The sequence below is a fragment of the Myotis nattereri genome (assembly GCF_964212035.1).
Source record: "Myotis nattereri genome assembly, chromosome: 12".
In the NCBI taxonomy this organism is placed as follows: Eukaryota; Metazoa; Chordata; class Mammalia; order Chiroptera; family Vespertilionidae; genus Myotis; species Myotis nattereri.
This window is the reverse complement of record NC_138087.1, coordinates 55,049,047-55,061,659: the sequence shown is the minus strand read 5'-3', so window position 1 is coordinate 55,061,659 and position 12,613 is coordinate 55,049,047. Positions and strand designations below refer to the sequence as shown.

Sequence of the window (12,613 nt, the reverse complement as noted above, 5' to 3'; positions counted from 1 at the left end):
AAATGTCACTTCTTCACAAGCCCAGGCTCCAGGTCTTAGCACTGGCCCATTCAGACCGTCCCAGGAAGAAAAGCCCTGCCTTCAGCTGGGGTAGAGGTTGAGCCATTGAGTGTGGGGAACAGAGCCCTGACTTGGGGTTGGGAGATTTAGCTCCTCGTCTCAGGTCTGCCGCAAACACAAAGTGTGACCTTGGCAGAGAGCCCCTCCTGTCGCTGAGCCCAGGGCCTTGGTGGTTCAATGTGGGTCTGTGATCTCCAAGAGGAATGTTCGGGATGCTAAGATACTGTGGAGTTAGGGAGTTCCCCTCTCCCCGGCTGCCCCAGATCTTACCTATGGACACAAAGAGCCAGAGAAATACCGTGAGTGCCAGGCTTGGGAACTCCCTAGGAGCCACCAGGGCTCCTTCTCCTCTCCAGTCTAATCCAGGGTACAGCTAACAGAGCTCTCAGAGCTTTAAAAATAAATTCCTGAAAGCAGGTTTTCCACTGTGGATGGTGCGGTCTCAACTCCACTTAAACCCACAGAGTCAGGGATGGAGTTGCGAGATGAACAGAAATGACTCTTCTATAAACTCCTCAAAGAAAAGAGAAACCAGCAGACTGAAAACTTGAGCAGTTCCCATTTCTTCAAGGTCATACCGTACTCTTGTCAGTGCAGAGCCTAAGGACCTGGGCTAAGGAACGCCTCACACCCACCAGAAAGAGTGGTCATACTAGAATGTCTCTGAGATTCCCTCAGGTCCCGACAGTCATTCCTTCTACAGTGACTCAGAATCACTGTGTGAATATGTGCTAATGTTTTGAGTCCTGTTATTTCATAAACCGTTAGCCTGTTTTTCTTTTCTCAGTAAACCTTTACCTTGGGCCTGACCTCGTCCAAGGTGCTGAGAAGAGAGAGGGGGAATTAGTCTCTTGGTCTCTGTCCCAGAGGGGCTCCTCGTCCAGGCTGGGATTCTGGCATGCACATAGAAGTCTAGACAACCCGAATTATGACAACTATTGTGGTGGGCTCTGGAGGAATAACTCCTGTTTTTTTCTAGATTATGAGGGGCTCCAATGTGCCTTGTGAATCCCCTGTTTTTGGCTTTTTGCAAGATTTCCATGACACAAGCAACATGATATTTTGTTCAGGTCTCCAAAAGCCCTAACGTAGAGTGGGGCACATGCTGCCTAGAGCAATGAAGGAGCAGTCAGCTTGCTCTGCAGAGGAGCCTCCACCAAACCCGTGGTCAGGGTTTGGGGGCCCACAGATTTCCCAGTGTACGGTATACGTGGAATTGGCAGATCAAAAAATAACTTTAGGTTGCTTGTGAGGGTCCCAAACTCTAACACCTAAGTGGGCCAGACAGATAAAGTAAGAAACGAAGCAGGGCAGGCATAAGATGATAGGGAAGGTTGGGTCTGTGGCTAACTAGACAGGACAAGCCCTGTAGAAGGGGCAATTGCTTCTCAGCAGAACGTGAGCCCAGAGTTGGCCAGACTTTTTCCATTCTTAGAGAGAAGCTGGAAACTAGGACTTCGTGTGTGCGTGTGTGTATGTATACTTGTATATACGAAATCCCTATTTTTAAATGGTGGTAACTAATTTCCATGAAAAAAAAAATGCCTTGCAGGACAAGCATGACTTATTTAGGGCTCCAGCTTCTATCCTCTGGAACACAAGGATGAAAACGGTTTTGTGATGAATTTGTTTGAATGTCTTTTAGAAATAGGTAACCAGTGCTCCAAACCAGTCAGTGTGAACTTCATGAACGCTCCCCGCCCCATTTACAGTAAAGAACGAAGGTTGCCCTATTAAAGTAAAAGAGTGAGTTGTTTGAAAGAAACGTACGAAATAGAGAACCGTGATCACAGATGTGGAGGAAGCTCATAGGGGTACTTGAATGAGTGTCGAGGGGAATTGTGGGTCAGCCGGTGCTTTGGGCCTAGAGCTGTGCTGTGCAGGAGTTGGGAGTGGGGCTCTGACTGCTGGTTGCTGGGGCCATGGCTAGCCTCAGGGGCCTCCTGGGTATCCTAATCCGATGACCTGGCTGGCTGTGCTTCTAAGGTGCTTTCATATCTGTGGTCTCCTACAGGCCCCTAAACCTAACTCTACCCTGTGACAGGTACGGAAACCCGGGACCAGATGGGGAGTGCAGAGGAACAATGATTTTTGAGATAGAGAAGGGAGTAGGGCCTGGGTCCCCTGAAGGTAAGAGGCGGGTTGGTCTCTTTCCCCCGCTGCCCTGTAGGACTCTGCCAGTGACAGAACTGAGGATCCCCGAGAAGAGAGGCAAGGCGTAGAACAGTCGTTCCCTCTGCCTTCCTGAGCCTGGCAGCCTGCGTGTTTTGCCGCCTGTCTGCAGGCTTCCTCTGTGGTGCATGGCCTTCTCCTGTGCTCCTCCGTGGGGGGCTCCTCACCACATTCTTCAGTGAGAGCTCTTCGGTATCTTTAACAACTGACCCTGCAGTGCAAACCAACTAAGTGTGGGGCAGCCTCATGTCGCTGCCTGCGCGCCCCCTCCCCCAGGAAAGCCCGAGCCAGCCCAGCATAGTTTCCTATAGGAAAGCAAAGCTCCCACTGCATTCCAGTGGATGCAGCTTCTAAATAACCGTCCTGCAAATGTCATTGTGCGAAAGGGTGCGCAGTGTCCTCTCCCAGCCCCTGCCTCTCTTGGAGGCAACGTCTCCCTATTCCCATACCTCGGTCAGGGAGGGAGTGGTGGCTGGATTTGTAGCTGTTTTGGTGGCCACAGGGTCATCTTCACTGTCCGCCCCTAGAAGGGTGTGCTTTCCCTCTGCCTTCTGGGGGACCAGCCTGGGAAACGGTGACTGGCATGGGGTTAAACAGCACTCCACTAGTTCTGCTAGGCTTGTGGGAGATTTCCTGGGACACAAACCATCATGTCGAAGTGGCTTCTTCAGGACGATACATGCTGGGCAGCTGCATAGTCTGCACGATGGAGTCTTAGACTCCAGCCTCAGTGTCAGGTGGAGGTGACTGTCCCAGAGCTGGCCCAAAACACTGGGAGAAACGGAGGCTTCCTTCTTCTATATCAGTCCCATGGCTCTAGATCAGGGCCAAGTGGTGAGGAACCTGGAGTGGCATTCCCAGTTTAGAGGGGCAGCTCCGTGAGCACCAGCTGGTCGTTGCCTTGTGGGGTCAGAATTGCCAGGTGTTCTATTTTTTTTTTCCAAGAGAAGCTAGAAATCCATTTATTTATGTAAGAGCTCCTTACTTACTAATTCAGATAAAAATAAATATACTGTGTAAGCCAAACACAAATTGTCCAGTGATGGATGTGGCCTGAAGATGACAGTTTGTAAAGTCTGCTCTTAATCCTAACTTGGGAATCAAGCCTTTGAGACTATTTACCCACTTCTTCTATTTTTTTTTAAATCCTCACCTGAGCATATGTTTTTATTGATTTTTAGAGAGTGAGGAAGGGGGGAAGAGAGAGAGAGAGAAACATTGATAGGTTGCCTATGTATGCACCCCGACTGGGAATTAAACCCACAACCTTTTGGTGTACAGGGTGACGCTCCAACCAACTGAGCCACCGGGCCAGGGGTACCCACTCCCTCTTTCTCCTCCACATCAGTCACAGGCTTGAGTGTCACCTGTGGGCCCTCTCCCAACTCGGCCCAATGAACCCTTGATCAGTGCTGTAGACGTGGGTATCTCTTCAGCCATATCTCCCCATTTCATTTTTAAAGGCGTCATGACTTTCTTTTCCAATGTCATTGTGTATGCGGGTGGTGATGAGAAGACCTAGCCTTTCAGAAGAGTGGGGTTGATGTTGAAATGGTATCCTTACAAATGCCTGTAATATCTAAAGTTCCTTGGGCTTTTAATCCTCAGATTCTAAATGGATTTTGACTCCAGATAGGTTTCATGCCTCATACAGCAAGTATTTTGCAGAGGAACCACTTCCTTTGAATGTAACTAAAAAAAAAAAAAAGTGTGCAGGCATGGGAGCTGCCTCGCTGTGTGATTCTGGGCGAGTCACTTGAGCACTCTGGAATTCAGTTTCCTCACTCAGAGAAGCCAGCTGACTGCTGAGCTCCCTTCTCTGTTGGGCCATCCAGGATGTTCATATGGCACTCAGGACCAGGCTCATGCTCCGCAAGTAAAGGCTGTGCCTTCCAGTGGGAGCTGACCAGTAGCCCTCACTGTCTCTTATTTAGAAAAGTCCTGAGTGTGGCTCTTACTGTGATAAGTCTTGAGGTTGCTTGTTATATTTTTTAGAATTGCTATGATTCAATTAGTCTTGTTCTTCCCATTGTTACTTCTTCTCAGTGGAGATGATGCTCTTGGTTCTTTCCTTGGCAGCTGCTGCAAGCAAATGGGCAAAATTTCTATCCCTGGGGACAGCCTTGGAGGGTTCCCTACAATTTGGGTCTCACCCATAGAAGACAGCCCTATTGCAGCCTTAAAATTGGGTGTGGGGATGGCCACCTTCTCCTCCCAGCTCCCAAGGGGGGATCCCATGAGTTTTTTAAGGTATTTGTGGAAAATAATGAACCTTTTAAGGTTGGAGCTGGTCATTAATCTTTATGAAGATACCATTGATAATAACACTTACCATTTATTGAACACATACTATGCAGAAGCCTCTGCCCTAAGTACTTAATTATTAACTTAATCCTCATAATAACCTTATGAAATAGGAATGAATCTTGGTTGGTCCCATTTTATAGATGAAGAAACTGAGATATAGAGAGGTTAAGAAATTTTCCCAAAGTCATGTAGCTGGCAAATGGCAAGACTGGGATTCAAACTCCAGTGTGGTTCTGGAACCTGTGTATTTAATCACTATGATGCAGCTGCCTCTCAATGATTTATCGCAATTGATAATGTTTTACCAATGATTTATACATATTTTAAAAGAAAAATAAGAAAACCATAATTTTCTTTGCTTTGCCTCTGTATGAATTTAATGGCCAGACATTGCTTTGAAGAGTTCGGACTTCAATGGGAAATAGTCACAGTATATTTCACCATATATTTGTATATAGAAAAACTATATTTACGTCTGGTATATTTATATGTTCACATAGCTGTATCTCTTTAGATACACACACACACACGCACACACACACACAGAAAAGGTGACAGACAAAAATACAAAGATTAGATCAGATGCTAGCTTGATTCTGGGGGATCAAAAAGACCACCTCACTCCCAGGTCTTTGTCAATATGCTCCATGTTTGCTTAGCGAAAATAAGTGATTTAAATGTGAGCGAAAACAAAACAAACACTCTGTGTTTGAGGCAATACTCATGCTGACTTGTCAAAAACAAAGCAGAAGGCGACAGAGGCGGCTTGGGCTTCCGAGGGCCTGTGGCTGGGCTGTGGTATGAACAGAAACGTTCCATCCAGGCTCCTATCCGGGGATGCGGAGTGCCCTTGGTTCCCAGCGCTGAGCTGTGCGATCGCAGAGGGCGACAGCCCGACGAGGTTAATCGGAGGCACCTGCCCCTTCTGTCCTTTCTCTCCATTTGCACAAGCTGGAGACCCAGTGCAGCTTGAAACGAACTTCTAGAACTAGTGGTCTACAACGTGAAAAAGGATTTCCTATAATGTTGAGGAGACAAAACTGTATACATAATTTAATCCAGATTCTGATAAGAAAAAAAAAAAGGATATTTCCAAATAAGTATAGAAATACTAGTATAAAGGAAATATACTTGACCCTTAACAATGCAGGAATTAATGGGCGATGACCCCTGAACAGTCGAAAATCCACATATAACTTTTGACTCCCTAAGAACTGAACTATAGTTGTCCCTCAGTATCCACTGGAGATTGGTTCCAAGACCTCCATGGATACCAACATCCTGAAAGCTCAAGTCCCTTATATAAAACGGCGTAGAACAATGCACATGGCTCACACTTTATATCTGTGGATTCTCAACCACAGATTAAAAATACTGTTTTGGGGGGAAGGGAGAAAAATGGTGGGCATCTATAATACTGTCAACAATAAAAAAAAAAATTAAAAAGGAAGTACTGCCCTAGCTGGTTTGGCTCAGTGGATAGAGCGTCAGCCTGTGGACTAAGGGTCCCAGGTTTGATTCCAGTCAAGGGCACAGGCCCGAGTTGAGGGCTCGATCCCCAGTAAGGGGGCTGCAGGAGGCAGCTGCTCAATGATTCTCTCTCATCATTGATGTTTCTATCTCTCCTTCTCCCTTCCTCTCTGAAATTAATAATAATAATAAAAAGATTAAAAGAAAAAAATATTATATATAAAAAAAGGAAGTACTGTTTTTGATTCAAAGTTGGTTGAATCTGTGCATGTGAAACCTGGGGATACTGAGGGTCGACTATATTTATTGAAAGAAATTATGTGTAAGTGGACACATGCAGTTCAAACCCGTGTTGTTCAAGAGTCAACTGCACAAGAGTGGGGGTGCACTCAGTGGAGATGGTACTCTTCGTTCTTTTCCAAAGTGGTTTTAGGTGCCTCCTTCAAAGCTGTCGGCCAAGTAGCCTACAATGAGCACAAAGCCCTTTTACGACCAGGGAAAACTCTAATCCATGTTCTTTTATTTTTTTTTTTATTTTTTTATTTTTTAAATATATTTTATTGATTTTTTTACAGAGGGGAAGGGAGAGAGATAGTTAGAAACATCGATGAGAGAGAAACATCGATCAGCTGCCTCCTGCACATCTCCCACTGGGGAGGTGCCCGCAACCCAGGTACATGCCCTTGACCGGAATCGAACCTGGGACCTTTCAGTCTGCAGGCCGACGCTCTATCCACTGAGCCAAACCGGTTTCGGCTAATACATGTTCTTTTAAAAGAGAATAATTGGACGTTGGAATAGAACTTTCCCAAAGAAGCTGAACTTACTGTTATCGCCCACCCTCTCCCAAATGCCAGAGAAGGAACTTTCTTGCAGACCTCAAAGGGACTTTTGGCTTGGCCCTGGTTGACATATGGGGTGTAGGGTCTCATGGAGAAGGTTCTGCAGAAGGACCTCAGAGCTGCCAGGTGGCACTGCTATTATCCCTTTTATACACTGGGCATTTCCATAAGAGAGAGACAGGCAGAGGAGAGAGAGAGAGAGAGAGAGAGAGAGAGAGAGAGAGAGAGAGAGAGAGAGAAGGATTCAGTTACTTCAAATAAGCAAAGAGTGCCCTATTCTAACTCTGTCACCGTATTGAGGCCCGCAATGGAATGGATTTGCCCAGGGTCACCATCAGGTTCCTATTAGAACTAAGGCAAGGTCCCTGGAAAGGCAAGCCAGACCAGCCCCATGAAGCTTTTCCATGAAGTTTTTGTAGATGTTTCTCAGCAAAGCCAAGCTAAGCCTCTCTTGGCAGCACTTTAACCCTTTCTAGTTTCAGAGCAATTCATGCATCCCCTTGTGATGGCTGGGGATGTCACTCCTCCCGTGGCCATCCAAGGCGGAGAATCAAGAGCTTGAGGGCTTTCAGGGAACAGAGAGGTCCCTTGGCCAGTCCCTTCATTCCATAGAAACGGGGGTGGGGGTGGGGGGGCTGAGGTCCAGTGAAGGGAAGAAACTCCCTAATGTCACGCAGTGGCTTTATGGAGCCAGAGCTGCTTCTGAGAAAGGGATATTTTCCTAATAGGAACACGTCATCCTTTTCTTTACAAGAGGCACTGGAGGCCCAGAGAAGGGTGCAAGTTACTCAAAGACACCCAGGGAAGTAGGGGCTGAGTTGGGACTCGTCCATCATTTTTCCAAGCCCCGAACTCCTGACCTGGCTTCATGATCTCCCCTCCCCTCTGCCCCAGCTTGACCTGTGCCCCAGCTTTATGTGGGTTTTCTGGTTGTCGATTCATAGCTAGTTGAGATCTCTTTTTCTAAGCTGGTAAACAGCCATTCATTTTTTCCCACTGCCCACAGGATCATCCGGACAAAAGTACAGCAGCCACCCAACCAGCCGGTCCCAGCTTCCAGTCACAGCATTGGTAAGAGCTTCAAAATAAAAATTTTAAAAATCGAATGGGCTCCAAATATTCTAAAGAACTTTTAATCATTCTTATGGACAGATAATTCTGCATAAAACACTTCGGCACACGTACTAATGCGCTTTCTTTGTCATTCTCCAAGGGCTGAACCCGGTAAATGAATTTTATAAATACTGCTAAAAGGTTTTGAATTTTACTGATTATTATGATAAATAGCTTTCAGCATGAGACAGAAAATTGAAATCTAAGCCAAAAAAAAAAAAATCCACTAATGGGGGTCTATAGAATGTCAGATAATTAAAGTAATAAATCAAGAAAGGGGTACTTATTCATAACATTTTCTGCATCATTAGTCAGTAAGTAGTTTTGAATGTGTTTTTTCCCTCTATCACCCAGCCCTTCTACAATTCTTTGTGCACTTGCAGTCTTGAGTGAAGATGTGGCAAAACTTCTCAAACTTTCTCTCTCTCCCCCTTGCTTCGATCTCATGCACTCTGAGCTGCCAGAGGCTGCCCGTGGAGTTTCTGACACTCACGGGTGAAGTCGGAGAGGGAGTCATGACTTGTAAGAAGGGGAGTCATCTTTCCTACCAGTTGAGAGTCATCTTTCCTACCAGTTGACCTTTGAACAACGTGAGGGTTAGAGGAGGCACCCCTTCTCCCCCCCTCACACAGTCAAACATCTGAGTGTAACTTTGGACTGCCCCCCCCCCCCGCCCCGCCTCCCGGTAAACTTTGCTGTCCCTCTGGATCTGCAGCGGGTTGATTCCAGGACCCTCCACGGATACCAAAGTCTATGATACTCATGCCCCTTATACACAGTGGCACAGAACAATGCATATAGGAGGCCCTCTGCACCCGCAAACTCCCAACTGCGGATCAAAAGCAGTATTTTCGATCTGAGGTTAGTTGGTAGAATCTGCGGATGGGAAACTAAGGGATGCAGAGGCCCGTCTGTATATTTAATGAAAAAAAAAAAAAAAAGTCCACGTTTCAGGGGACCTGCACACTTCAAACCTGAGCTGCTCAAGGGCCAGCTACACTCAAGAGCTCAGAAGTTCCCCTTGCCCTCCCCTTCTCTGCAACGCCTGTGAGAAGAAATGGCATGCGTCTGCTTAAGGCATATTCTTTCTCCTCTTGGGATAAAGGAGACCCCCTGGTCAGCTGGGGGAAGGTTATTCTACTGTAAGAAAGTAGGCAACCATTCTGACAGTTCTGGTTGCCACAGTCCTCGTCAACTCCACGTAATCATGCCTCAGATTCTGTACCGTTTCCACACCTTTTTGCTCCTTCAATGGAAAACTTGAACTCCCGGTGATGATGGGGGGCAGGCAGAGACCTGGCTTATAGTTTCAGCTCTGTCGTGGACTCCCCTAGTAAACTGTGTAAAGTCCCTTCACCGTTCGGAGCCTCAGTTTCCCCATCTGTGAACGTAGGGGCACAACCCAGGTGCCCTCTGAGGTCTCTGATCCTTCATGGTTGCCTCTTTGGGTAATGCTAAGACAGAACTCTTCCCTGCTATGAAATCATTCTTCATTTAATAATCAATTCAAAAAGTGTTTGCTAAGCCTCTGCTGTGCAGAACTTGGCGTTGGAGGCTCGTGTTTCAATTCGGAGGCAGGACAAACTTCCCATTCACGAGGGCCCCTCAGCCTGGTGGGGCAGTGTAACAAAGAGGAGTTTGCAGAACGCTGAGAAGAAGCTGAAGAAGAAAGGTCAGGGTGCCGTTGAGCTGGGGCCTGGAGGGTGGAAGAAGGCTCGCCGGGAAACGTGTGGCTGAGATTTCCCTTGGGCAGCTGTTTAATTATTTCAGGTCACTTAGCAATGACCATCACACCGAGAGTAACTGGTAAGACTCTCAGTTGTGTTAGAGGAATACTTCTACTTGTAGGTAGCAGAATGCTTTGTTTTGTGTCTGAAATTTTTAAGAAAAACCATTATTTTATATGTGTGCAGCCCCTTAGAGTTTACAAGCTTAATGAGGGGTGAGGAAAGGGAGGCTTAGAGAGATTAAATAAATAACCAGCCAAAGGTCCCAATGCCAGTAAGTGGTGGAGCAAGAATCGGAACTTAGGCCTTTTGAGTTTAGTGTAAATCACAAAACATCAGAACTAATCTCATTGCCTCTGTTAGCAACCTGGTGAGCCCTTGGTTATCTGTGGGTTGTTGTTTAAAGTACTGATGACTTGTGATCTTCCTTCTTCCTCTGTTCTTTGCACCTTAATACAGAAAAGGTTGTGAGATTTGCATAAATCTATTTTGAGTAGCTTGTTCTGTTGAAAGAAAAGAGAAGTTAACGATTTCTACTTCTGTGTCTCCTAAGGAAGAGCTAAAATCAAACTCAAGCGAGAAGAAAGGCACCGTTCCCTCTAGGTCTGTAGGAGCAAGGGCTGGCCCTGCTCCAAGGAAAGCAACAAACAGCTTCTCACGCAATCACTGCCATTTCTAGTCATTTCCTACGCGGCCCAGTCAAAGGCGGCCCTACCTGCCTCCAGCTAGTTATAGCCCAAGGAAATGTGTCTGAGATTGGTTTGTAGGTTTTAATGAACCAAGAAAGAATTCCCACGGCCCAGAAGTGGAAATTCAGCTGTACAGCTTGAGGGGGGGGGCGGGGACCCTGACCACTGACTGGCGGGCCTCTCCCTCAGACTCTGAGGCCCGGAGTTAATGTGAACCTTGCACAAAAACCTCCCCTCCCCCATTCTTATCCTTAAGAACTCAGAGATCTGGTTTCAGTCACAAGTCACGGGCTTCTGCCTACATTTCTGGGCAGGGGAAGTGTAGACTTCCCGGCAGTAGACCCATGGCTGAGCCCTGGCGCTACTGCTCACTGGCTGGCTGGGAGCCAGTCACTTCACCTTTGTGAAGCCTCAGTTTCTTCATGTGATAAATGGGGATAAATAATAGCAGGCATCAAATGAGAAGCACTGCATTGTGTGAAGCCTCTTACTGGTTTTCATTACTAATTAGTGAAGAACAGATTACTATAGGGCAGCGGTTCTCAACCTGTGGGTCGCGACCCCTTTGGGGGTCAAACGACCCTTTCACAGGGGTCACCTAAGACCATCGGAAAACACATATATAATTACATATTGTTTTTGAGATTAATCACTATGCTTTAATTAGGTTCAATTTGTAACAATGAAATTGGGGGTCACCACAACATGAGGAACTGTATTAAAGGGTCGAAGCATTAGGAAGGTTGAGAACCACTGCTATAGGGGTTATGACTAGTTTCTGGGTTCCAGTCACCACTCTGCCTCTTATTAGCTCTGGGACCTTGGGCAAGTCACTTACTTTCTCTGAGCCTTCGTTCATTCCTTTACCTTTTCAGTGGGATAATAACATGAGCTCGATTATAAGATTGTTTGCAGGATTAAATGAGACAATGCCTGGCATAAGAGTAAGTTATCAGAAAACGTTAGTTATTGTTATTTTATATATATATCAGTATAACTATATGTTACATATATTACTATATCAGTATTATGTGGTTCATATTAAAATCTATGGAAGGAGAAAAGACAGTGAGGAACTGTAAAAAGAAGGGATAGCCTGCCATTTGGGATTTTGTTGGCTATGTGTGTGAGGGAGCAGGAATTTGGTCCGCATGGATGGGTGGGGATGTAAACAGGGAGCTAATGAGTGAGTCTAGGTCTTTTGCGCACTGGCTGGTGGTAGCCCCCCGCTCCCCTCTTTCTCTTCTCCATCTCCCGGCTTCCTGTATCCTCGGACAGGCTGGCATTTGAGCGAGTGCCCTTCTTATGCTGCCCCTTGGTCCGCTCTACACTGTCAGTCCTCTTCACTGCCCTCCTCCCCTGTCATCCTTCCCAGCAGCAGAGAAGCTGGGCTGATGGCCCGAGGGGCGCCCTCCTCACCCAGGTGTGGCCACTGCTCCGGCACACGCCCTCTTCCCTGTCCCTGCACTTCCTCGTGCTTGCAGGGCAGTCACATCCAGCCCCCTGTAGGTTGAGTGCCCCTGTTTGCGCCCTCTGCCTCTGCTCCCTCTCCTGCCGGGCCCTGACCGCCCTCTCCCTCTGCACAGTGTCCACGGGCTCCGTGACGCAGGTGTCCTCGGTGAGCACGGACTCCGCGGGCTCTTCGTACTCCATCAGCGGCATCCTGGGCATCACGTCCCCCAGCGCCGACACCAACAAGCGTAAGAGAGATGAAGGTAAGAGATGCGGGCACAGCCCTGTCTGGGATGGGCCCGGCGGGATCTGCTCCAGGGCACTCAGTCCGAGGTGGAAGCACAGATGCCCGCTGAGCACCCCCTTACCTGCAGAGCACCCGAGTCCCCCCACCCAGGCCCAGGCCCTTCCTTGGACATGGAGACCTGGGGAGGGGCAGGCGGGGCTGCCTGGGGCTGTGGATTTTTCGCTGGCCTCCCCCCATCTTTACCCCTTGAGTGGAGGAAGGTGTGTTTGGCAGAGCCCTGTGAGCTGAGCTTTGAGCCTCTGGGAAGACCTTGCATGTCCACATATGAAGCAGGGTGTGGAGGGTATGAGGGCGACACGGCGGGTGTCCCCTTTGTGAGGGAGCCTGGAGGAGAGGGAGGGGCTGGGTGTCCTGCAGTGAGAGGGGCACCCATAGGGGTCAGGGGTAGGCTGTGCACACCTCTCTCCAGGGTGGTGATGGTGGGGACTGAGGAAGGTAATAATCATCTCATCTCTGCCCAGGGCCTGGGAGGAA

General features: G+C 47.7%; 1 protein-coding gene across 8 annotated transcripts in view; it reads left to right on the top strand.

Moving 5' to 3' along the window:
• The window catches only part of PAX5 (paired box 5), a gene marked incomplete at both ends in the record, with an annotated part of 156,539 nt that overhangs the window by 19,522 nt on the left and 124,404 nt on the right, over nucleotides 1-12,613 (top strand). For 6 of the 8 annotated variants that reach the window (XM_081103115.1, XM_081103113.1, XM_081103111.1 and 3 more), the window contains 2 exons: nucleotides 7,858-7,922; nucleotides 11,967-12,095. In XM_081103115.1, the coding sequence (XP_080959241.1) occupies nucleotides 7,858-7,922; nucleotides 11,967-12,095 (194 nt within the window). The remainder of the gene's footprint in view (nucleotides 1-7,857; nucleotides 7,923-11,966; nucleotides 12,096-12,613) is intronic. The other 2 variants (XM_081103114.1, XM_081103112.1) reach the window with 1 other exon arrangement.